Source organism: Malaya genurostris, chromosome 1, assembly GCF_030247185.1.
Source record: "Malaya genurostris strain Urasoe2022 chromosome 1, Malgen_1.1, whole genome shotgun sequence".
NCBI lineage: Eukaryota > Metazoa > Arthropoda > Insecta > Diptera > Culicidae > Malaya > Malaya genurostris.
Genome location: NC_080570.1, coordinates 148,048,540 through 148,074,487, shown reverse-complemented (window position 1 = coordinate 148,074,487; position 25,948 = coordinate 148,048,540). Strand labels below are relative to the sequence as shown.

At 37.4% G+C, this 25,948-nt stretch overlaps 2 protein-coding genes across 5 annotated transcripts; one reads left to right on the top strand and one right to left on the bottom strand.

The window, feature by feature from the left end:
* Positions 1 to 2,748: 2,748 nt before the first annotated feature.
* LOC131426151 (uncharacterized) lies at positions 2,749 to 21,570 on the bottom strand. Of its 2 annotated transcripts, none has more exons than XM_058588616.1 (5): positions 21,401 to 21,570; positions 11,148 to 11,807; positions 10,688 to 11,087; positions 10,433 to 10,625; positions 2,749 to 4,374 (listed from the first exon to the last, which is right to left on the bottom strand). In XM_058588616.1, the coding sequence occupies exons 2-5, from the start codon at positions 11,749 to 11,751 to the stop codon at positions 2,878 to 2,880; spliced, it is 2,694 nt and encodes an 897-aa protein (XP_058444599.1). In that variant the 5' UTR covers positions 11,752 to 11,807; positions 21,401 to 21,570; the 3' UTR covers positions 2,749 to 2,877. The 2 variants fall into 2 exon arrangements, with proteins under 2 accessions (XP_058444599.1, XP_058444600.1); XM_058588617.1 differs by having other exon boundaries at positions 10,529 to 10,625; positions 21,401 to 21,569.
* A 72-nt stretch (positions 21,571 to 21,642) lies between these two features.
* On the top strand, positions 21,643 to 23,425 carry LOC131426152 (paired box protein Pax-6). 3 transcript variants are annotated; one of them, XM_058588620.1, is made up of 5 exons: positions 21,643 to 21,772; positions 22,057 to 22,466; positions 22,531 to 22,750; positions 22,822 to 22,947; positions 23,058 to 23,425. In XM_058588620.1, exons 2-5 carry the CDS (start codon positions 22,062 to 22,064, stop codon positions 23,216 to 23,218), a joined length of 912 nt encoding a protein of 303 aa, XP_058444603.1. In that variant the 5' UTR covers positions 21,643 to 21,772; positions 22,057 to 22,061; the 3' UTR covers positions 23,219 to 23,425. The 3 variants fall into 3 exon arrangements, with proteins under 3 accessions (XP_058444603.1, XP_058444602.1, XP_058444601.1); XM_058588619.1 differs by having other exon boundaries at positions 23,055 to 23,425; XM_058588618.1 differs by having other exon boundaries at positions 21,648 to 21,772; positions 22,807 to 22,947; positions 23,055 to 23,425.
* Positions 23,426 to 25,948: the final 2,523 nt, after the last annotated feature.

The window sequence follows — 25,948 nt, the reverse complement described above, 5'->3', positions numbered from 1 at the left end:
CTGAAAAATCAGATAAACAAACGAATTTTCTAGAGAGTCTAGAGATCTTCCAATTAGTGATTGTGATTTCTTTGTGTAGAAAACCGAGTCGCATGTGCTACATTTGATTAAATCGTCTTTGACTCTTCGTACAAGTGTAAATTTTGAATATGCTTTCGTAAATTTAGTTTAAGCATATATTTCGAGTCGCATTGTGTAGAAAATTGAAAATACTCCTCATTTGGACACCTACAAATAAAAAAAAATACAAAAAAGATCGACTTAGTAAAGGTAGTCTTACCAAATACAAATAATAATACCCCTAAGTCCCATACCAACGAACCGCCAATGTTTGGTTCACAGCCTGAACAAGTAAGCCTAGCAAATTACTCCCTTTAATTGCGGTAGTCTGAAAATGTGGAAGAAGATCGTTTCTGGCAACGCTTTATGCTAGTTGCTATGGTGCAAAACAAACTTGTTTGTTTATGTTTATCGTTGCTGTATTAAACTGCAACAATCAGTCTAAATATCACCGGCACTAGCACAAAAGATGAAAAATGAACACAAACACCCACGAATCTACAAATATCAATACATTCATGGTGGCCTAACCATTCTAGATTGTTTAACTTACATTTCGCTTGTGATCTTGATTATCAGATAAAAACTGTTTGTTTATTTATTTTTCACTATAATAAACAGTAACTATGGTGAACTTGTTCTTACCCTTCAGTGTTGCTAGTTTTATAGAAAACTCGTTAAAGTACATTGTCACTCTGACAGTGTATCATGACAGTGTACCGCACGATGCAAAATGTGTCCTTGAAAATTTGTCGAAGTATTCCGTATTATAATTTGTATTTGGTCTTACATCTCTTTTTCCATTTTATATCTTCAACCTATTATGCTGATCGAGTACTATCTTTAACGGAAATAATTGTCCATAGAGCATAGAAGTTGTTTGTTTGAAGAATTATGCTTGCGCTACTATTTGTTATAATTGTTTTATATTTAGATCAACCTGGATAGTCAGGTTTTACTGAGTTTCGGTTCAGCTGTAATTTCACGAAGTACTCAAAGATTCGATCAATTTTTTTTGTTTTGATGATGGTAAGACTTTAGAGAACCGCACTAAGACGGAATTCGTTTCTCTCCTTTTTTTCCAAAACAATACGTGTCGTTGCGGAATTAACACAGACGATTTCACTACTTTTTTCAAACTATTTGTTTATTTATGCTGGGCTTCTTAGTTACTGTTCGTAGCAACTAAAACAGTGTTGCTCGAGAATTTGATTTTTATTATTAACAAGGGGGTCGCTTGATTTGTGGTAACTGGTGGTAAACGATCAACAAACACTTTTCACGTCGCTTTTTCTTCGGAGTGCCTGGTCGTGTCGTCGGTATACCCATGAACAATTGGTAATTTTTGTTAATTTTTATTTGAAGTATATTCTGAAATATCAATTACAGAATACACATAAATTAATTGTTTCCTCCTTCAGTTTTCATTTGTAATACTTTTCTCCATTTATAATTATATTCATTCGAACTTGCTCACTACCAAGAGCGAAAACAATGAATCAGCTAGACTACTAGGCACTTGAAACTGAGCAAGCAAAACTTCAAATGACTAGGTACGATTATTCAACTGAAGATGAATTCTGGTAGCTTCACTTGAAAATGGCAGCAAAAGTCAAATGAATTTGTAGGAATATGCTGACGGTCAGTGAACATAAATTTTATTATCGTCTTATATTATTCGATTGAAAATGAAATTTTACCGCACTGATCGACATTGCCGGGCCGATGTTGCTCCGATAGCGACTATAGAGCATCGGCAACCGATGTGTTGGTTTTGCTATCTCTTCACTCTTCTGCACTAGCGATTCAAAGTGTTAACGTCAATCTTGTTCGAAAAGCAATCCGTACAATGTTCGAATTTCGAACTGCAGACTTTCTACACACAAAATAATAAAATGTTGTGTCTAAGCGTAGTAGACTTCACATTTGAAGGGAACGAAAAATCGTGTTTCTGAAAGCAAACGTTTGCTTGTATGAAAAAAATATTTTCAAGTTAATAGTTTTTTATTTACATATCTTTCGGATCCATCCTTAATGGTAAGAAAGTAAACATCTGTGTATACAGTGTAGTCAATATCTCAGGAATGAAAAATGAACATGTGCAAAAATAAAATTTAAAATTTTCTTCATTATTGTTTGACTTTTATCATAACAATATTCAGCTGTTAGTAGAAAAACATGACAAGCCAAAACGAAAAGTTCTTAATATGAGCACACATTCATTTTAACAATTATGCGCTCTTGATTGAACAAGAAAACCTTTCAAAAATTAATTGAGTACCTCTTTTTCAATAAAAGTTTTCAAGATCTTAAAATAAGAGTTTACTCTTTCTGCAAAACTAAGCCGTACAGAAAATTTTTAAATTTAACAACGAACTTCCTAAAATCACCAGCGATATTTTGTTGTCTGTACGGATATCTGTTACAATTTTCGGACACCTAAATTGTCATGAATCTCTTATTATTCGTTCAATATACTGAAGTTACGTCAGCTAACGTTGATTTCAATGCAAAAAAATCGGTTTCGACTTGAATACATTTCCATGAAATCGACTGAAGCAGTGTTTGATGTTAGCATTCTTCACCATTTCGACTTTTATTGATAGTTTTGCTACCGTATAAATGCCCTTTCTTAACAGACTTCTTCGGACATGTGACATGTCATCGAACGAGATTAAAATAACGCCCTTTCTCAACCAATCATTTATTTTTTTCCAAAAAAACAAACATCAACCCTACTCATTCATTCAACAGCACGCCTTACATCCCAAAGCCATCAAAAACTGTATCCCGTTGCCACCCCACCCCGGCGCTTTCTCACATGGCCTCATTCTTTATTCCCTTCCCGGGTTCCTTCAGAGGGCAGCTGCCCTGATCGCTGGATCCGTCGTAGTCCCGGGTCCAAAACTGTCGAATCTCCTGCCGGCGGTTCTTCATCAGACATTTGTACTCCGAGATACGCATTTTCTTGCCGTCGATGATGCAAGTTCGCTTGGGCCGTGGCCGATACCGATAATCCGGATGTTTTTCCATGTGTTGTTTGGACAATTTTGCTTGCTCTTCGTAATAGGGCTGTTTCTCTAGATTCGTCATAGCCTTCCAACGGGCTCCGAGTATTTTGGAAATGTTTGAATTGTGCATGTCCGGACAGGCCTTCAAAATTTTGCGCCGCTCGTCCTTGGCCCAAACCATAAAGGCGTTCATGGGTCGCTTGATGTGATTCTTCTCCGCCCCAGATCGCCTGGATGTATTCAAGTCCGCCGGGTTCATATCGATACTGAGTTGGTTGGATTTGTCCTTCTTACTGCTTCCCTGTGGAATTCCAACACTCATTTGTTGCTGATGCTGCTGTTGTTGTTGCTGTCGCATTAAATGGCGGTTCATATTGTCTAGCATGGCACTGCTATTGAAGGGTACAGGTAATCCCGGTGGATTTACCGAAGTACCGTGAGCATCCGGGTTTTTAATGAAAAATGGTTGAGGGAGCGAGAATCCGGCATCGTTCATCAACTGCTTCTCGTCCGGACTATGATGAGGACTAGGTGACTGATACAGACTGAGTTTCGGTTTCAACGAATCTGGCTTGTAATCGAAAAGGCTCGGTTCCGGATCCAGCCGTTCCCGTTTCGGTTTCAGCATGTATCGTTCAGGATCATTGTCGAGCAAGGAAACCGCCTGCGGTAACCCGGCACCATCAATCCGTTGGCTCAGTTCGTCCGGATCACAGTGATTGAAGATACCTCCGATTAGTTTGCTGCCGTTGTTAAGTTCCCTCATTGGACTCTCCCGGTAGTCGTTCTTCCGTTTGCTCAAGTTGATCGGTGCATCATCCTTCAGGTATCTTTGGTCTTCCTTTTTCTCGTAGTCAATTTCATAGGACGGCGTCGTCGGCCCGGAACGCAAATCAACCGGCGAACATTTCTCGGCCAACAAATCGTCCGGAAAACCGGGAGGTCGTTTTCTAGCATTCTTCCGGGGATTCGCTCGACTGACCTGCGTTTCCTGCGGTTTACTGGATATGGCCTGAAATACATTACGGTAGCGCTGGATACAGTTGTCGGCATCGGTCGTCTCCTCTCCGGTCGGTGTATCGCAATCTCCGGAAGTCGACGTTGAAGCCGCCGGTGTTACACTCGGTTGCAGAATGCTTCGTGATATGGCCGACGGTCTGGTTACCGATGCCGCTGTCACCGTTGCCGTCGGAGATTGGCGTTGCGGTGTACCCAGTGCCGACGAGTTGCTTGGAATTAGACTAGCCGGGTCCAGGTTTGATTTGGAGGTATTGTTTGTGAATTTGTACTTTTTGTTTTCAGCCTGTTTGCGTTTTTGTTTGGAAAAGAAAAATTGAGTATTAATATTTATTTGAAAAATTTCAAGTTAAGTCATTTGTTATGATATTTAGTGTGAATTGCCGGAATTTATGTTTACAAGGGCCGGTATTTTATATGCAAACAGAGAGATAATAAAAATTGTCGAGGAAAACACATCAATTATGTATATTTAAGGACATATTTAATTAGAAAAATAGAGTTACGAGTTGGATAGAGTTCGATGTTCATGATATATAGGTAAGCAATTCATAATCTCAAGGTTTCTTGTATGAATAATTTGAAATAATACATAAATCAAGGTTCGGTAAACAAAGCACACAAAACCTGCTTCAATCAAAAATATTTTAAAATCGCATTCAAACCACAGAGAACAGACGTCTAAGCTAGTACAAAATTATTGGAAAAAGTTGTGAAAATCTCGTACTTAAGAGCCCATACTCGCTTGTGAGAAATTTTGGCAACAGGCAGAAGCCTGGCTGCATTTCGTTTGCTGTCAAAATTCGCCAGGCGAAATTGCGTCATTCTCTCGCCGGGCGCGTGTGGCTAACTCGCTCTTCCTTCTTATTTTTCTGTTCGATTTCATTCGATATTCGTCAATTCTAAATGTACTCTTTTTGAGAATATAACAACAAAGGCGTTAAAAATGTAAAACCGATTCAAAATGGTTCTGTCAGTTTTGTATGGTAAGAATCCGGCAGAAACAGAACCGTTAATAACTACTAGGCGAAATTCTCTGAAGGAAACGATTGTTGCATTGTAGCCACACTCTTGCCGAAATTCTGACATAATACAGACAAAAATTTCTGGCTGCTGTAGCCCTTTACCTAGGGGGAAATCTGTCAGCCGCGTACGAGTGCGTAAGTGATGGCTGGGCTGCTCGAAGCGCCTCTTTGGGCAAATCGTTTCCTTACACACATTGAGATCACTACTTGGATGTCTGTTCTCTTAATCGAACAACAAAGTCGATTCCAATATCAAAAAATCAAAATTTCAATTCGGTCTAAACTCAGTTACTAGTCTAAATAAAAAAGGATTCTCTGTGCAACCTAGATAAATCGTCCGACGTTTCATGATCAAATGCAGTGACCGATTCCGATTATAAATCGATTATTACACCTGATTCGAAATCCATTTGTCAATCATGATAATATTCGCTATCGTGCTCAGTTGGTCCGATAATCGGGGCTCGACAAAACCCACTGGGACCTGCACGCGTCCCGCTTGGAATTATTTTGATTAACTTTTTCAGTTATAAGGGGCAATTTACAATCTTAGAGCAAATTCAGCAGCTGCAAGATTCATATGGGTGGTCTATAAGGTAAATGAAACTGAGACAAACGTATCCCCAGCAAGCCGTTTTAGTTTTATTTATTCGAACAGTTCTACTGTCAAATTTAAAACTGGTATACGCTGCTGTTCTATTTTTTCTTTATTTGAAACGGATAAAACGCTGCTGGGGCTGCCAGTTATTTTGTTATAATTTCTAGATTTAAATTTTAAAACTGACATAAATTCTGCATCTAGAACTAGAACACTCCTGGATATGCCCTTAGGAAAACGGGCATTGTTGCCAATCTCAAAAGCAAACTTCATCACTGTCGTTCAGACAAGAAATGTCAGTTCATTTAGTTTACTTTTCTGAATAATTAATTTTTTCACCTTCCTTTTTATTGATATGAAAAATAGGTATAGAAATTTTTTTGAAGACCTGGAGGATCGACTGTCATATACCAATCGATTCAGCTCGACGAACTGGGCAAATGTCCGCGCGTGTGTTGTCAAAAAAGATCTTAGAGTTGACCCGATCGATTTTTATCAAACTAGTCGCAAATGAAAGGTCTCCTCGTCAGCCTGAACGCTATTGAATGTTTTTGAGAAGGAACATATATATTAGAAGGATGACAGTAATAACAATTTCATAATAATATTGATTTAACTTCTTACACCCATATACCATTCGAGCCAGTTCGTCGAAATCAGTAAACGCCTATGTGTGACACATGTAAAAGGTCCTATGTTTTCATACAATGTTTCTGAATTTCATTTGGATCTGAATTCTGGTTCTGAAACTACAGAATGAGACGTGAAAAAATGAAAATAATGTCTATCATTTTTCTCGTAGATGAAACATCTTAAGATCTCATAAAAACTTAATGTTTTTGTTTTAAATCAGCTCCGTCTTCCGGTTCCGGAGATACTGGGTGATTAGTGTAAAAAATGTGAACTTCACATAAATTAATCGGGTTTGCAGATTTTGTGAGTCGATGAACAAATAAACTCAATTCAGTTATAGCGGTATACGATTCTCGATCTCGGATGGAACCCAAAAATTTTATTTGAAGCGCACTACGATTTTGTCAAATATAATCACACTGTTTTTCTAAAATTTCTAATTAAATTAAATGACTTGCAATCTCCAAGGTGAATTTCACTTTCATTTCACTTCTCGTTATCGGATTGAATAATGAATTCTTACTCAACTGACAACTGAAAGCAGTGACATTATAAATGTCTTTGAGTTTTCGCTCATTTTATAAATGAGTTAGTGTAAAAGTTAGGCGACTTACGCCATTCCATTACACTCCAGCTAGAGGTGTAATGGTGACGAAGGTAAGGTTTTCTGTAATTTTCCAGCGAATTTCATTATTGCTATTGATTATGCTGCGATTCTAAGAAGAACTGGTTATTTACTATTTACTATATTCGAAAAACTTTAAGATTTAAACTTATACATTCAGTTATATATATTTTTTTATTTTGAAATAAACTGACAATTGACAAGTCAGTCCGCATCTTCTCATTCAATTCCGAGCCAATCGGTTGGAGGCGAAATTCATTCGGAATCGGTTGTTGCACTGGATTTCGCATTCATTCCATATTAGGTTTTGCACGAACATGACATAACCTCACAAAAATGCAACGGGTGAGCACGTTGCATCGTGTTAGTCCGGAGAAAATTCGAGTATTTCGCAAGAAAGAAAGGATTTTCAGCCGCACTTTGACGATTCGACGTAGCCACACAGCGAGATTTTCGCTTGTAGTCAAGTGAAAAGAAAGTCCACTGGACTATAAACGAAAATTAACTGGCAATATAGCCTTAGTTGCTGTGCCATCAATTCGGCGTCATCTCAAGTGAGGTGACGCCAACCAGAAAAGAAGAAGAATTTAAAAATTGTAAATTGCCTCACACTAAACAGATTTATACAAATATCGATCCTTGAAGCTGGAAACGCATACAGGGCAATCTTTTTAACTCTTTTCATTGTGGAACACGTTTTTAACACGCACTTTTCCGTCATTTTTCAATTTTTAATTTGCAGTCGCAAAACAAAACAAACACACGGCAGCTGTCAAAGATGAACTTGATTCATCGACAGTTCATTTCTGTCGTCATCGTGCAAAACCTAATAGAATTCTGGTTGAAAATGTTTCGCCCATTCGGATTAGATTCTGAATCCATTCCCAACTGATAATGTGGGCTTCAGCTACACCAAATCCTGGTTCCAAAAGTATCGGGAATGGATGAGCCAAATGGTTGTTTTAACGAAGAATTTCAAAAACTTATGGCCCATACAAAATTGCTGTTTTTTGTTCGATTCTGAAGTTACGAGTGATAAGGGTACCAAAAAATCTTCAAAGTTGTACTCAAAACTATTCCAATTTGTTCGTCATGTTAATTCATGGCCATACGAACCGTTTTGGGTTATGCTGGTCTTTGATTACCGGATCCGGAAGCATCATAAATAATAACCAAAAGTTCTAAAGAGGAAACACACTTCGAGGGTTTATATCATGGTTTTGTGCGATTTTCAGAAATTACAGGGTAGCATGTGACTGAAATTTCAAAACATCACTTAAGAATTTTTCTAGATTGGGCTCAAACCTCTTCCAAAGTTTTATTAAATGAGTTATTGAATAAATAAACCAAATTCTTCCAATTTTAAGGGAAAAATTTTATTCTGAAAATTTTCCAAAAATGTGAACAAACCATAAATTTTTATTACTAATGATCAAAAAAATTATTTCAAAACTAACCTCATCGACGAATATTCTTGCAAAAATACATGCGGATTGATTATAAAAGGTATCATCTCGCTGTTATAGGTAGATTAGGGCTGTGAACCATTTCGCGGTTAATTTTAACTTTTGGTTGAAATCTGACACTCGAGTGGTTATTTTGTGTCGAGTAGTTAAATTTAACAAAAATTGCGGCCCATTTCAAAATTTGACGGACGGAAAGTTATTTGGGTTTATTTTCCACCGGCAATAACTTCAATAACTAACAAAAAAATAAATATTAGAATTTCCATCGCAAGATCAGTGTCGGAAAATAACCACCGATCTGTCAAAAATAACCATGCTCTCGAGCAGGGTTATTTTTGACAACATCAAATTAACCGCTCGAGTGTCAGATTTTAGCCAAAAGTTCAAATTGACCGCGAAATGGTTCACAGCCTAAGAACGTTCTTCTCGAGAATTTATCTAGCGAAAACGAAGAAAACTTCTTTTGCGTCTTCCAAGATTGTAGGTTGAATCTTAAATCGTCTGAAATTTCCGAGCTCAGAACTTGGATCAGTTCGGAATCGGTTATTGCTTCTGATTCAGAATCCATTTGGGAATTACTATGAGTTCTGAAGTATATTTTTAATTATTTAATCGTACATTCGTCTAGGTGGAATAATTCCCAGAGAAAAAAGCTGCAAAGGTGTTTATCATCACCGTTTAACTACCTTGGCAGCCATGGGTACCAGACGACTGTCAGAACCGATTCAATGACGTTGTCAATGTCAAAATGACATTCGCCCGTCTTCTCGTAACCCGCGCATTTTCACTGACTGTTTTCGTTTCACATCATGGTGAGGGTAGCGCATTTTATTTTTATAGAATTCAGATTAGCTGATCAATAATGTATTTGTTAAAGTATTGACAGATGTCTTATTCTTCGATCCGAAGTCAATTTCCCAACCAAAAACAAACTCATCAACGAAAAAATAAACAGAAGAACGCACATTTTGACATGCGGTTCTGGTCACTTTGGCTGCCAGCGGTATGGCAAACGGATGGCAGCCGTTTCTCCCTCAGTACCGATGAGGCGAAATCCTTGGGGGATACGATTGTCTCATTTGAGCTGCATGGAAGCGGTAGATCACTTCTGATATATTTAATATATTAACAAAACTAAATGGTACTCTAACTCTGAATTACGGTTTTCTTTGAATTGAATGTACCACTCACAATTCACTTTTTCAAGTGCGTGTATCACATTGACTTCAGTTTTTTCCCAATAAAAGTTAATGTGAAAATCGAAATTAGTTACCATTTTGGCAAATTGGCTTAAGTGATCTGCCATGCTTGGTGACACCAGAACGGCTGCCAGGTAGCCAAGCCTATGCCGGAACTTCCCAGTCAACTCGTCTGGAATTTCGAGTCGAAATCGGTTATTGCATCTAATTCGGAATCCATTGGGAAATCATACTGAGTTCCGAATCAAATTCCAGACGAGTTGACTGGGTGATTGTGTTTATAACTTATAAGAGTGACGACATCTCATCCGTAATGTTGGCAACATTTCGAAATATTCAATCCGAAATGTTGGCAGTTCCCCATCAATTGACATAGCAATAAATGCTCATATCTGTCAGTTTCCTGAAAACTTTTCAGCTTATGACTGGAGCCCAATGGGCCAACATTTGACAGTCGCCAATCAAAAGTACCCAGTTAACTCGTCCGGATTTTGGTTCGGAATTCAGTATGATTTCCTAATGGATTCCGAATCAAATTCCAAACGAGTTTACTGGGTCAAGTTGTCAATTGAATTCAGATTGTCAGATTTTTTTTCTTCAAACAAACATATTCGTGGTCTTAAAAAAACCAAACATAACAAAATCACCTAGCAGTGACGTCCGGCGGTCGATAGCAAACTTTGATAGTATCACAGATAGTATAATTGATTTTCAGCTGAAAACAAACAAGAAACAGTGTGTTAGCAATGCCGTCATAGAATTAGGATCTGCGAAGTAAGGAACTATTGGTAGTATCACATTATTCGCGGTATCACGCCTGGCACTCCAGAGCTTGTTCTTTCGCCATTGTTTTAATCCACTCTCAGAGGCCCGCCTGCACTCGAGCAGCCTTACAAACTCCGCCTTCAGCAGCATCTCCCGCCAAATGGTGAAATACATGATCAACCGGTTGATGTTCTTCTCCTTCTCGTAGAGAGACTCTTTGAAACTTCTGTGAAATTAACAAAAATGGTTAATCCTTAGCTAAATGCCTAAACCTTCATCGAAGCTAACCTTTTGATTAATTTGATATTCATATTATTCTGCGAGGTGCTACAATTAAGATCCTCCCCCGGTGGTGGCCGCTCGTAGCTGTTGGTGTGATTGTTGTTCAAAAGGCTCGGCGGGATTTCGTTCGGAAAATCCAGCAGACTTAAATTCAGCCTCATTAGATTTATTTCCCGTTTACTCAGCTGCAAATTGCTGATGCGTTCGTCCAGCCGTGTCCGGAAGCCTTCGTAATTTTGACCCTTCTCTGCATCGTGGTTGTTCAGCAAGGGAACTGTTCCATCGGGGGGTTGACCCATGGTAGTCGGACAGCTGTTAACTTGGGGCGAATCATGTTGTTGATGTTGTTGTTGTTGTTGTGATTGCGGCAGAGACACCGAAGGAGGTGGTGTACATGAATTTTTCTCTAAACAGTGCGTGTCAAACCTATGAAATTATAACCATATTCGATCGCTATGTTACTTACCGTTAACATTATTGTTCAAACTGTCAAAATTATCCACGATTGATTTCAGATGATTCAAAATTAGATTGTTTACTTTACGAGGTGGTGTTTGCTGTGACTGATGCTGCTGCTGTTGATGTTGCGCCGCTAGCGGCATCTCTTGTTGGTTATTCGAAATGTTAAGATTATCGAGATTCATTGTCAGCTGGTAGTTATCGTGTTTGGCGATGGTAGGATCCGATCCTTTCAAGATATAGCTGGCAACATTGAGAAATGGCAAATTAAACTGATGGAAATCTCCATCCATCATGAGCGGATGACCTCCGGGCATACCCCCGAAGCCTCCGAACGGATGGTGCTGCTGATGGTGATGATGCGGATGGTGACTCATAATGTACTCGCTGTGTTCATTTTTCACGAACTTTGGCTCCATTTGGGCCTGCATTTTTTGCATCGATAAAAAACTGGCGTCGAATGCACAGTTCAGTTCTTTGACCGGGGAAGATTTAATTAGATCTTCGTTTTTCAGTGAAATCTTCTTGAAATTATTCTTCTCAACCTGAACGGCCGTTGGCGACGAGGCGTTGGACAGTTTGTTCGGTGGTGATTTACGTTTCGACGACATGGCACTCAAAGGTGACCGGAACCGTGCGTTCCGTGGCGTAATTGGCACGAAGTTACCTGCATTAGACGATATCCAACAGTTCGGAAGAAAAATGAAAAGGTTTATTAGAGCAGGTAGTGAGAATGATCGGCAGTGCGCATGAGAATGACGATCATTCTGGAATCGATTCGATCATCGATATGAAGTAACAAGACTATGAATCTATTGGAATTTGGATTGGTTGAGTAATCAAAACAAATAGGAATTGGGAGCATAGAAATTTAAATGCGAGAAAAGTTATTTGTGTACTTCTGTTATAAGGAATTTGGAGATGTGTCAGAAATTCATCGCTATTTTTAGGATTTGGAAGGTACAATGTGCTACGAATAGCATTCTCTTCCCGACTTATACTGGAAAAAGAGGTATTATTCGACTGCTCGTTTCTGAATATCGTCGTTTTAAGGCTCGATTGTCCAAATAAAATATATCAAGTTACCCTGTTAAGTCGTTCGAATTTGGAAATCTGTGAGCAAGCCAAGAAACTGTCAAAAAAATCTGTGAACGTTTACCGTAAAATAATAGCTAATCGGAATCATTTTGGTGAGCAAAAAATGGTTTCGCTACCTCCAACCGCTCTGTAGGATATTTATTTTCTCTCAGTTTTCCCTAGCAATTTCAGAAATGTGTGAAAATCTTTGATCGATTTCAGAAATCTGTAAAAATCTGTGTCATTGTTTAAATCTGTGCAGAGAAATTGAAAATCTGCGAAACACTGAATAATCTGTGAATCTGGCATCCCTGTGAATTCCTAATCATGTGAAATCCCAGTTAATTTTGTTTGAGCCGCATCGGACCGATTGAGCACGATATCGGTTCAATCGTACCACTGCGATCGGGCCATCATCTTATCATTTAAGACCGTTTGCACCAATCGCGCCAACCATAAAAGCCATCGGTATAATTGAGCCAACATTGGCATAAAAGCGTTCAATAATGCGTCGGGCAATCGCTGAGCTCCTTGTTTTGATATTTGCATCACTCTTTTGCTCTAACAAAACACAATAAAAAACGTCAGTCTTCCGGGTGAAACGAAACCAATAACACATGGATCAATAAGTCCCGAGACTAACAATAGGAAGAACTTTTTTTTTGCAAAAATTTTTTTATTCATCAACATAATCACCTTTTAGGTGATACAGTGGTTCCAACGTTTTTCCAATTGTTCAATACCATGTTTATAAAAAAATTTATCTTTCGCTGCAAAATAAGCTTCAGTTTCAGCGACGACCTCCTCATTTGAGCCAAATCTTTTTCCCTGGAGCATTTTTTTTAAGATCAGAAAAGAGCCAGTAATCACTGGGGGCTAAATCTGGCGAGTATGGGGGGTGAGGAAGCAGATCAAAGCCCAATTCGTTCAATTTCGCCATTGTTTTCAACGACTTGTGGCAGGCTGTTTTTGTTCCATCGAAAGCAATCGCAGCACCCACTTGGAAAAAACCTTTTTCATGCTCAATTTTTCATGAAGGATAGTAAATACACTTCCATATGATATCTGTGTCATCTCAGAAATCTCACGGAGCTTCACTTTACGATCTTTCATCATAATTTTTGTCACTTCACTCACATTTTCCGGTGTAACGGCTTCCACAGGTCTACCCGAGCGTTCCGCGTCATTTGTGTCGGTACGACCACGTTTAAACTCGGCGAACCACCGACAAATCGTTGCTTTTTTCAGTCCATTGTTTCGCTTGCACGGTGTTTTTACCCATTAAAAAACAATGTTTTATCAAAACACGAAACTCAGTTTTTTTCCATTTTTTAAACAAACTACAAAACGACTTTACTCCAACCTCGATAACTCAGCTGTTTCTGGTCGGATCGACTTAAAATTTTGACCCGTTTCAAGCAAAGGTTAGTACTCTAGAAAGACGTGGTTACTGGTTTACTACGAGCGCCATCTCTGCTTTAGTCTCGGGACTTATTGATCCATGTGTTAATACCCGCCCGCTTGTATGAAGCTGATATAGATGTTCGCCAAAAGTCTACAAAACAAAATCGATTCCATTATCTTTACGTTTAGTCTTATACTCGTCAGTACATAACAGTTTATATTGAACTGTTATGCCACCTGCAGTTCAACACAAACCACTAGACAGACATAAAGTTATTGCTACTTGCAATACATTTATATACTGCATCGCTTCCGATTATAATGTTTTCTTATTACCAAGCAAAAATACAATCATTTCCATCCCTGGATTTGATTGTTCATACTTAGACTATTAGCAACGCGGTGATGAATATCTGTTCTAAAATGCCAGACTGTCGTATAATTTAAAACTGTCAAAAATAAAACTCGAGCTTGATGATCTCAACGCGAAGATTTCAAATCTGTTCTATATATTTCTGTAAATGTATTGGTATTGCGTCTATTCACTATGATGTTTCAAATCAGAAACAAACAAACTAGAGACAGGAACTTCTACAATTTCTGAATCATAGTGAGCTAGAGCCCACTTGTGAGAAATTCTGGCAACCGTCAGAAGGCTGGCTGTCAAAATTGTCCCGGTGAAATTGCGTGAAATATGGGTATGTTTGGTAGTGAGAAAGAAAAAAATTATTGGCAATAATATTTTCCATAATTAGTATATATGAAGGGCAATTCCTTATTCCCTTCCCAATTAGAAAAAAACGTTCAACGGTGGTCCTTCATTGGTCCAATATGTTGGATCATTGGTCCAATGAAAGTCCAATCAATCGTTCAACGGGAGGCCAACACGGGACCTTCGTTTGCCGATTTTGAAACAGACCGTTGGACCGAATGCCATTTTTTTCGTTCAACAAACCCGGCAGACAGAGGTCCATTGTTGAGCCATTTTTAACATGAGGAGTTGGAGCCCCGTTGGACTAGTTTTACTGCTGAATTTCTGAAGTTTCTTCCATTTATTTGTTTAAACTAACAATACATACCTGCACAATACTTCTACTTCACGTAGAATAACAACAAATTTTCTTTCTATGGAAAGGTAACACTTAATTTTCATTCTATTTTTGCAAGAGAAAAAACAACAACAAACCGTTCCAGCAAATTGAACGAATATTTCGTGCAATATATCGTTCAACAAGGGCTCAAAAATCAACAAAATTGAACGGCCTGCTGAGAGGGTTTTATATGTACTTTTAAAAAAATAGAACCAAGATGCTAAAAATGTAGAACCGATTCAAAACGGCTCTGCTAATCTTGTATGGCAAGAATCTGACCGAAACAAAACCGTTAAAAACTGCTAAGCAAATTTGCTGAAAACCAACAAAAATGCATACCTTTGCAAAAATCCTCTAGCTATAAAGTGTAAATTGATGGCGTAAACTAGAGTGTTATAAAAGTCAGGTTTTCAGCTACTTATTTATTACCAATTTAAAGCAAAACTAATTTTTGAGTTTAAAAAATGCCCAATTAATTCGTCTGGAATTTGATTTGGTATCCAGTATGATTCCTAATCATATGCAACAACCGACTCCGATTTGGGTCGGTTCGGAATCGGTTGTTGCATCTGATTCGGAATCTTTTCAGAAATTTCAGGTTCAGTTATTTTGGAATAAAATTTTTCATGACTTCATAAGACGGTCATATGATTCGGATACGATTTTTGCTGAGTGATTGGAGGCGAAATTCATTCGAAATTCATTCCGAATAAGTAATGTGTGCTTCCATCGGAATTATGATCATCAATTTATGATAACATTTTCAGTTGAATGACATAACCACAAATAAATCAATTTTAAAGTTGTCTGAAGTGTTAGTTGATAAAATAATTTTCATCCATTCTTAAAAGAATAACCGAAATCGGTTTGTTTGACCGTCTACTGATAAAAGCTATCAATTAGAGAAGATTTGAGGTCGATTTTGAAAACTGTTTACAGGTTTTCGCCGTTTGCAGTGATGGTATAAAATTTTTAACACACTTTACGCTATATTTCCGGATCCGATTTACGTATGGGACCACAGACCTTTCATTTGAACCTAAGTTTGTGCAAATCGGTCGCGCCATCTATGAGAAAAGTTAGTGCACTTATTTTCACAATTTTTTGCACATTTTACCCCATAATTCCGGAACCGGAAGTCGGATCCAAATAATACTCAGGAATTTTGTATAGGACCTTTCATTTGAATCTAGGTTTGTAAAAATCGGTTCAGCCATCTCCGAGAAAAGTAAGTGCAAAAAAACGTTACATACACACATACGCACATACACACACAGACATTTTGCGTACTCGTATATGAAACGGTTCAAAAGTCGGTTTCCACAGTGATTGCATAACCTTTCTATATGAGAAAGGCAAAAATATGTAATGAGGAATTTGCAAAATATTCCCGTAAAATACCAGCGTCTCACATTGAAAATGGTTCATCAATGGATTCTTGCCTGTCAAATTCATTGAACTAATCTAGCTGTCGAAAACTGAGGACTTCCGGACGTTTATTTCTTACAGGGTTGTTATGTCAGAGGCATTTGATTTGGAATTCATTGGAATTCAAATGAATTCTAATTTAGGTACAACAATCGATTCCGTCTCGGAATCCGGCATAGCCGGCTGATTTGAAATCCAATTAGAAATCATTATGAACTACACGCTGAAAAAAACATAACCATTTTTGACTAACTTCTAAGGGAATATTCAGTAGTGTTCTAGTTCTAGATGCATAATTTATGTTAGTTACAAAATTTAAATCTGAATTTTATAACAAGAAAAACTAGCCGCCCCAGCAGTGTTTTACTCGTGTTTCAAATATACAAAAAATAGAACGGCATAGTAGACCAGTTTTAAATTGGACAGAAGAACTGGTCGAATAAATAAAACTAGAACGGCTTGCTGGGGATACGTTTGTTCTAGTTTCTGCTCTATTATAGATCTTCCATATACAACTTCTACCCACTTGTACGCGGCGGGCAGAATTCCCGCCAGACGGCTGGCTATGTTTGCCAGCCATTTTTGCCGGAATTCTGCCAGAATTTCGGCAAAAGTCTGGCAACAATGCAACAACCGTTTCCGGCAGAGAATTTCGCCTAGCGGTTATTAACGGTACTGTTTCTGTCAGATTTTTGCCATACAAGATTGGCAGAACCGTTTTGAATCGGTTCTACATTTGTAGCGTGTTGGTTTCATTATTTTTATTAAAAAGTCATTCGAAAGGCAATAAATTTTTGCACTTTATAATAATAATTAAGAAAAATATTATTGCCAATAACAGTGCTTTCTCAATACCAAACATACCAATATTTCAATCTCATTTAACTCGTCTCAAGATTCGTTTTTTGTATGCACATGCGGAATTGACGAACATCCAATGAAGTCGAATTAAAAAAAAAGGAATAAGAGAAATAAACAAGACACATACGGCGAGATAATGACGCAATTTCGCAATTTTGGCAGCTGCCGGAATGCAGCCAGCCATCTGAGGGTTGCCAGAATTCCTCACAAGCGGGTAGCTGCTGAATTTGCTCTAACTATTTATATGAAAAAAAAATATTAGTGATAAAATGGTTATATTTAAGGCGAAATTGAAGGTTTATTTTTTATCATTTTTCGAGATGCGTGTAGCGGCTGTAGAAGAATAAAAATAAGCTTTGGATGTGTGGAAAAGAAAACAAAAAGTGAAAAAACGGCGCCGTGTTCAGCTGCGAAAAAGAAAAAAAATCGTTTTTTTTATTTTGTTCTGGTGTAAAATTGTATGCTTTTAGTATTGTTCTGGTGTAAAATATATTTGGAACTTTATTCCCATCAGGTAAAATATATTTCATTGTGAGTTTTAGTAAATCCTTTGTTTGTGCTTCCATGCAAGAGTGATAAACTGCAGTAATATATATTTCTTAGAGAAAGGTATCACCAGAGATCGAAGTGGTAGGTTTTTAATCAAAGAAGCTGCAAATTTTTCCAATTTTTTTTTACAATTGTTTAATTCCGGATCAAAAATTGTTTTTCTTGTTTGTAGTATCAGAATTTAATCGAGGCGTATCCGACGAAATAGTTGGGCTTGATAAAATCTGCATAAAATGTTCAAAACAACGAATGTAAGAATGAGAGATTCTCTTTGTTTACTTTCTCTTTCGATTATTACGGTACTATAAGCAATCCTTCTCTTCAGGCATTTACAGATAATAATTACTAAAGCTTTTAATCTGCATTGAAGAAATTCCCGGAAAAACGGGATAGTTTCGCAATAATCGAAAGAGAATTTCGTCATTTCGAACATTTTATACAGAAATATGAGTTTCCTTTTGAAGTTTTTGACCATTACTTCCTCTGTTCCTAGAACCGGAAATCGAAGACTAGTATAGCACAAACGAATTAGTTTGTATATTAACTAACATGTGTTCTAAAATAGGATTAACTGACTAGTTTGAAGAAATTGGTACCTATTCATGTCATTACTTATTGAAACACACTCTTTAAATTCAATGTAAGTCCGAAAGTTGGATTCGGAAAAATTCAAAAGATATTTATACGACCCGTACAACCTATTATTTGAATCTAATTTTGTTAAAATAGGTTGAGCCATCTCAGAGAAACAATAGTCACCATGCCTTTCTCAAAAAGAAAGGATATATATTCAATGTAAAAACCTCCTAGTGGTGTAATTATGCCTTTCTTATATTACTCATACTATAATAAATAAATTTACTTTGAACACTATTTAATTACTTGTCAAAAGAAGCACTTATTATAGTTGTTATAGTGATTGCAGAAACAATCACAAAACTCTTATAAATTATAATCAGAACCATAAGGCATTCTAAATGTTACTTAGGATGTGATGTTTGTTCAATTCATACCTCCCATAACTGAAAATTATATCAAAATAACAACGAACTGTGTATTTTCAATTAATTCAAGGTATCCATCGGTGGAAGAGAAAAAATTCTTAGCAATGAAGATTTTGATCCAACAGCAACGAAATGTTATGTCATTTAAATGTAAAATTTATAGAATATCTGCGTGCGAAAAAAATTTTATCGCTATGTTAATTCCAATAGACTGTGTAATTTATTAGTTTTAGTATCAATATACATTATTAAGATTCAATATAGAACTTTGTAACAATTACATGAAAATAATATGACTATAAAGTAAAATTATGAGCTTAAGCAGTGAGCCTTAAACATTATATTCTTGAATAAAAAAAAAAGTAAAATTATGGTAAAGAGGAAGTTCAGATGAAAGTAATTTTACAGTACAATTTAAATAAACTTCGTGTAAATTTCACAAAATCATTCTATAGAATCGACGAAAATAATCACGTAGATATTTCGTGATATAAATGTAGACTAAGAGTTCATGCGTTCATTCTCTGCCATCTATACTTCACATAAGTATTACAAGAAAAGTTCTGTGGATAAAATTCACATACCTTTTCACATGGCATTGAAGTGAGGATTTTTCTAAGTGAAACGTTTCCGAGTTGAAATCCGTTGTAGTATTTGATTTGAAACCCAATTAGAATTCCCAATCAAATGTCAAACGATTTAACCAGTTGATAAACTCGATCCTAGAGGCACCTTGTCATAATTTTAAACCGAGCCGAATCAAACCGATTGTGTTCTAAAATTGTATCCGATTTCATTATGACTTCCAAATAAATTTCAAATTTTCTGCAACAACTAACTCGTAGTTGGAGTCGGAATGGAATTCCTCAGTCAACTCATCTAGAATTTGATTCGGAATCTACTATGATTTCCAACAAAAGGATTCCGAATCACATGCAACAAACGATTCCTATTCGTATCGGTTCGGAATCGGTTGTTGCATCTGATTCGGAATCCATTTGGAAATCATGCTGAACTTTTGAAACAAAATCCTATTGGAAAGTGCTATATAAATGATAAGGTGATCTTACACGAGAGCCAGTAATGTCAATATTACCAAGTTATGTCGGGCACTTGTAAGGATAGTAATGACGAAATCTCCATTCAAATGATTTCGAGATTGGTTTAAGTACAATACATAAAAGTTTGATTATTTATTATGAAAAGATTCTACGAAACATGTTTATGTTGGTGATTAAGAGTTAGCTGTTGAGAATTCTTATTTCAACAGCTAAACTCAACCCCCATTTAACCATGAAATCATCTAATCTATTCATTTAAAAGGACGGCATTCTTCCAATAAGAAGTCAAATCAAAGTATTTCAAAATCGCTTCATATAGGCAAATTCCATGTTGTGCGATTGTTCGTTGTATGTTGTTCGATGGTTGAAATACATCCATTTGATTTCTTACTGTGATTTAAAGGATCAAGTCTTTATTCGATGTAAAGTTTAATAAATATATCGATTGTTTCACGACAACCGGGCATAACTTCAAATGAGAGCCCCTCTTCAAAGTTTTCAACATCAATCTAAGCCTTGTAAAATTGAGATGAATGTTGTGCAAAGAGTTAAGCATGAAATATAAAATTAATCTGACAATTCGCTAAAGAAAAAGTAAGCAAAGAGAAACGGCCATTTAGCGTGGGACAATAAAAATTAGAATTCATATAAGAAATAAATGTTGCTGGCTTCGAAATTGTCAGTTAAAATTTGTTTTAAACCAACTAATATTTGTTTCTTAAACAATTTAGTAATTAGTAGTTACTTTTACTCAACAATTTGTTGAACACATAACGAAACTTAGCTACGTCCCTGTTAACTCGTCTGCTTTTTGATTCGGAGTTCAGTATCATTTCCAAATTGATGCCGACTCGGATCGATACAGAATCAGTTGTTGCAGCTGATTCGAAATTCACACATAGTTCCAAATCAAATTCCAGACGAGTTGGCTGGGAAAAAATCTGATGCTTCGACATAGAATCAGGATGAAATCATTGAAATCGATAATTTCTGATTTCGACTTAGAATCACTGATGCAAGTATGAAACCTACTCAGAAATACAGTCTTTCAGTTAGTTTGAAACAACTTCAAACATCTGCACCGAAGAATAATAAAATAACAAGAAATTGTCAACTGATGCCGATTAGCACCAGAACATTGTCTTTTCCTCTTGCCAGCCATTGTTGGCTGCGCTGCGGAAAAATCGATAATAGACCAGCCGGGAATTCAATTGTTTGCGCATCCGCCATTGTTATAAGGAAAAATTGATTCTGAAACATATATATAAAATGTATGAATAGTAAAATAATGTAATTTTTCGGATACGTTTCGTCGTGGTTTAAGCCGGAATTTATAGCAAATAGCGCCGTAGAATTGTTATTTATGTGTGTTAGATGTGCTAACAGAATACGAACATTGAATTGACAGTATCAAGTTGTTTTAATTCAAAACTACAGGTTTGGTTAGTTTTTCAGAACTGCGAAACTATATTTCATTCTTTTCTTCAGTTCTTCGGAAGGGCCAAATTTACAGTTACCAATCGAAAGGAATTAATCGCATTCAGCCGTCTGGTTTGGAAAGAACAATAAATAAAAGCATGTTTTAGTATTTTCTCAGCTTGGGGCTGCCCGCATCACCTTCACCCGAGACTAATCGCACAAACTCACAGCACGGGAGATGGCTTCCTCTCCAAAGGGGACAGAGCCGTGAAACCCGAGGGGGGGGAGGAATTTTTCACCAAGCACTAGTTACTACTAATAGTTGAACGAGCGAACTTTTCACCGTAAATTCTGCACTAAACCTGCCTTGGAATCCACTATTTGATATGCACTTTTGTACCGCTAGACCGTCATTGGCCGATTGCACTACTTTTCCGTGGGGGAACACTGGCACCAAAATTGCACCTGCTATTTCGTGACGGGGACAACTTCTTCTGTGCTTCTGCTTCTGCTGGAGGAAAATTTCACTATGAAATGAAGAGTCTTTGGTTGTACTCTTTGTTCACACTTTCTTCCCTTTCTCACAAACGAAATGGTACGCCGTCGTGAAATGTGCCCGCCAATCAGGGTGTCATCAGTGGGCATGTGCGTTACACATGCGCAGGGTTGTACCAGTAGGTGTATCCTCCTGCATGTAGACTAGCCAGCAAGCACATTTGCAGCTCGCCTTGGCACAAGGTAAGTCGGTTCCGGTTGAGTTGGGCGGGATTCTCAAACAAAAGTTAGATTCTATTTTTTAATGTTTTCGATTTGAAATTACTTGTTTTCACTACAAAATCATTTGAAATAACTAAATTCATACCTAAACTTACACACTACAGTCCGAAAACAGTGAAAATGCAGGGTTTTGCGAAAAATCGATTTTGTGTAGTCAACCGTTAATAATTTGAAAATTTTCCTCCCATGCTGGGTAGCGCAAAGATTTAATCGGCAGTGTTTTTTTTTCTTCTTTTCGTCGACAGCAAAGATGCAAATCCAGAGCAACATTCAGAGTGTCAATTCGATCTTCGGCTGTAATGCGTCCGGTCACAGCGGCATCAATCAGTTGGGTGGTGTTTACGTGAACGGGCGTCCACTTCCGGACTCAACGCGACAGAAGATTGTGGAACTGGCCCATTCCGGTGCCAGACCGTGTGACATTTCCCGTATTCTACAGGTTTCCAATGGATGCGTTAGTAAAATTTTGGGTCGGTACTACGAGACCGGATCAATCAAACCGAGAGCGATCGGCGGAAGCAAACCGAGGGTGGCTACCGCTGCCGTGGTTTCCAAGATTTCCGACTACAAGGCCGAATGTCCCAGTATTTTTGCCTGGGAGATTCGGGACAGACTTTTGTCGGAGGGTGTTTGTAATAATGATAATATTCCCAGTGTAAGTCAAAGGTGTTGAATAATCGAATCAAAACTTTGATCTTTCAAACATTCGATCGTTTCAGGTTTCTTCGATTAATCGAGTACTGCGTAATTTGGCCTCAAACAAGGAAACATCTACCCAAAACAATGATACAGTTTACGAAAAGATTAAACTATTCAATAACACAAGCAGTCACTGGACCTGGTGCCAAAATATTGGCGGAGGTCAATTTAACTTTTCTTCACATCCAATCTCACATCTAACTCTGAAGAGTCCTACTGATCCCCAGCAATCTAAACCAGGTAAGCTAAGCGAAATCTAGTTTCCTTAATCAATGGCGTCCGATTCTCAAATTCAGTCAATTGTTGTGCAGAGGAAATGAGCGACAAGTATTCATCCGAGGACGACGAGGATTCGGAGCTTCGGCTGAAGCTGAAGCGGAAATTGCAACGTAATCGAACTTCCTTTACCAACGAGCAGATCGAAAATCTAGAAAGAGGTAACTAGACCAATCCGGGTGATCGATGGCGCAGATTCTGCGCGTTCCCGTTCTCGATTTGCCAGTGTTGAATCAAATTGTTTAACTTGGGGCTCTCTTCCACCAAGCAGAATTCGAGCGGACCCACTATCCGGATGTGTTTGCGAGGGAACGGCTGTCGGAACGGATTCAGCTACCGGAAGCAAGAATACAGGTAATGGGGTTCCACTGCTGGCGCCGGTTGGTAAGTACTGGCCCTAGCGTGACACAGGTCATCGAGGTAACATTTTGATAAGTTTTATGGCAAACTGGTTACGATTACTAGATATTTTATTTTCCATATATGCAAAAAAATAGTTTTTTTCGAAAAGTTTAGGTTTGATGGCGGACAAACAGAAGACAGCAGTCATGGTTCTTGCTGGAAACAGTCAAAAAATCGTTGGAAGGTAATTTTTGGTAAAACTATACACGAATAAAAACATTGCAAACATTGAAAAAAGCATTCTTTGTATATTGATGGTGACTTCCATACAATTTCCTCAAAACAGACGCTGAAATTTTTACTAAAATAATAAATCTGTTATTTAATTAACAATTTGAATGATTTTTTGGAAAACTGTAAATTTAAAATTTGCTATACACTGAAACAAAGAGTTCACTACTGTCACCAAATAATTCAACTACAACAATTTGAACACTTCACACGAACAAAACAACGAAAATAAACTTGTGATTGTAATCAACAGCAAAACAAAACTTTAGCATGAAGTGAATACAGCACCCAAAATAGTATGATGTCTATCGCGATGACATCTGCAAGTCTTCACCACGCTGCTCGTTCAAATTATACACGCAGTTCATATACGAGTTCGTTACGTATTCATTCCGCATTTTGCGGTAGCATCAGCACAAATTTCGCAGAATTCGGTAACTTTTAACCGAATATTTAACAGCTGAACGTTCGGTAATTAAATTGATTACCGATCAATCGGTCGGTAATTTTTTTGTGTTTGTTTTCGTTTGGTTGAAATGCCGGATTTGAATGAATTTTAGGATTTCAAAAAACTACACAATTTGGATTTTATTTTCATAAAAACGAATGAATAAAACCGAAATTATGAGCGCCTTCCAAAAACCACTGCACAATCCGTCGAGTCCACCAGAAATTATCCTCAAACGAAATGTGTTGGCAGTAACAAGTGATATGTGTTGGCAGTGACAAGTGATACTAATTTTTCTCTTGTCTATAAGTAAACAAAAAACTAGTTCTGTTTTAAAAACTTGTGAACCTGTACCTCAATCCTTTCGACGGACCCTTCAAGATTTGTGTCGTTTGGGTCATAAAAATACACTAACTGAAAATTTTAATAACTGTTTGACAGTTAGTTTTCACGACAAACAGTATTTACAGAAGTTCGGTTATTGGAAGAAAATTATACCATACGGACAGTATGATTTTTACCGTACCTAGAATCAAGGATGGCTTTTATCGTATCAAAGAACGCTCATCAGCAACTCTTCACACGGTTGAATCAGCGCCATCAAAGAGAGACGGATATCATTGCAACAACAAAAACCCGGCATGGCTCATTTGACATAGAATAGACACCAGTGCGAGAGCGAATTTCTCTCGATGATATTTCTGAGAATCAAAGGTTCGCACGCTGCTGTGGGGATCCTCTCTGAAGCAACACACGGTCGCTTATTCTCGTTTCGCGATCCGATTCTATACAGGCAGTTGATAATTGCGATAGAATCATTATACTATTGCCGCTTATTCTAACTTTGTGCATATAACCTTTGTATAAGTTGTGTCTATGAAAATGTCTGTGAAAGCTCCTCACAAGGGTTTGGAAATATTGCAATCTAGTATGAGAATCATAAAGTTGAATCATCGATTCGATTTTCTGCGATAATTGTCAACTTGCGATTCTCTTTTAGGAAATTCCACACAGCAACGATCATTATCAGACTGTAATTTTTTTTAAGGGCCATGAAATACTCAGAGTATGAAGTGGAGCGAAGAAATGTAGCAAAATTCTCTCGCGGTTCATGCATTGAGAGACTCGAGTTCTTGTTCTTCTACCGGATTGAAAATGTTGTATACAATATAGATAGCAATACAGCAGCTTCTGTCAAATTTTCGGCAATCACCAACACTGCTTAAAATACGGTAGGAATCAAATATAAATAACTTGCATCCTCAGAGGCATTTTAAATTTGATAGTAGAATAAATAAAATTTAAACGATTTGCTGGTGATACATTTGTTCCAGTTTCAATACATTTCACCATCTCTCACATCAAATTTCTAGTTAATGAATTTTCTCTCAACGTATAAGAATGTTGTTTCGCGGCTAGTTCGGAGATTCTTCGCGTATTCGAAAGGAAAGAAAACTTTCTTTCGTTCTGATGTGAATCAGTGTTGCGACACCGAGAGACGATCCTCGGAAGACACTGTAACAAATATCAACAATACTACAATCGAAAAATAACAACCCAAAAGAAAAAAAATACAATAATAACTCTAAACAATACTTCCCAAGAAATACAAAGTTCCATAATTACTGAAAACATCTACTGCCCTTGCCAGTTTAAAATACATGCGGAATTTTTGAAAATTTGAAAGTACAGAACAAGTTCTGTGTGAACTTTTTCTCTGCATCGTCGTCTATGAATTGAAACAGAATGTAAAATTCCACAGAAAAAAGTAATCCCAACTAACCACTTGCATTATATAACTGCGGATTCACAACTCTATTTGACATTTTTAATGTTAAAATTCAATCCCACATACTTTAAAGCAGTGTGTATTCAAAATGTAGTACAGCATTATCTTACAACAACCCACATTATCGAAAAGACGGAATGAGCAATGAATTCTTACTCGACTGCATGATTTTTCAGTGCTCAATCGGTTCAGTGCTAGAATTTTTGCCTGAGTTGGCTGCTCGGTCAACCCGATTAACAGTGACATTATAAGGCTGTGAACCATTTCGCGGTTAATTTTAACTTTTGGTTAA

Coding starts and splice junctions, on each gene's coding strand:
- LOC131426151 (XM_058588616.1), bottom strand. CDS start 11,751: ATGTCGTCGAAACGTAAATCACCACCGAACAAACTGTCCAACGCCTCG. Junction 11,088..11,147: donor TTTGAACAATAATGTTAACG/GTAAGTAACATA, acceptor CGCACTGTTTAG/AGAAAAATTCATGTACACCA. Junction 10,626..10,687: donor AATATCAAATTAATCAAAAG/GTTAGCTTCGAT, acceptor TTAATTTCACAG/AAGTTTCAAAGAGTCTCTCT.
- LOC131426152 (XM_058588618.1), top strand. CDS start 22,062: ATGCAAATCCAGAGCAACATTCAGAGTGTCAATTCGATCTTCGGCTGT. Junction 22,467..22,530: donor ATAATGATAATATTCCCAGT/GTAAGTCAAAGG, acceptor CGATCGTTTCAG/GTTTCTTCGATTAATCGAGT. Junction 22,751..22,806: donor TCCCCAGCAATCTAAACCAG/GTAAGCTAAGCG, acceptor TCTCAAATTCAG/TCAATTGTTGTGCAGAGGAA.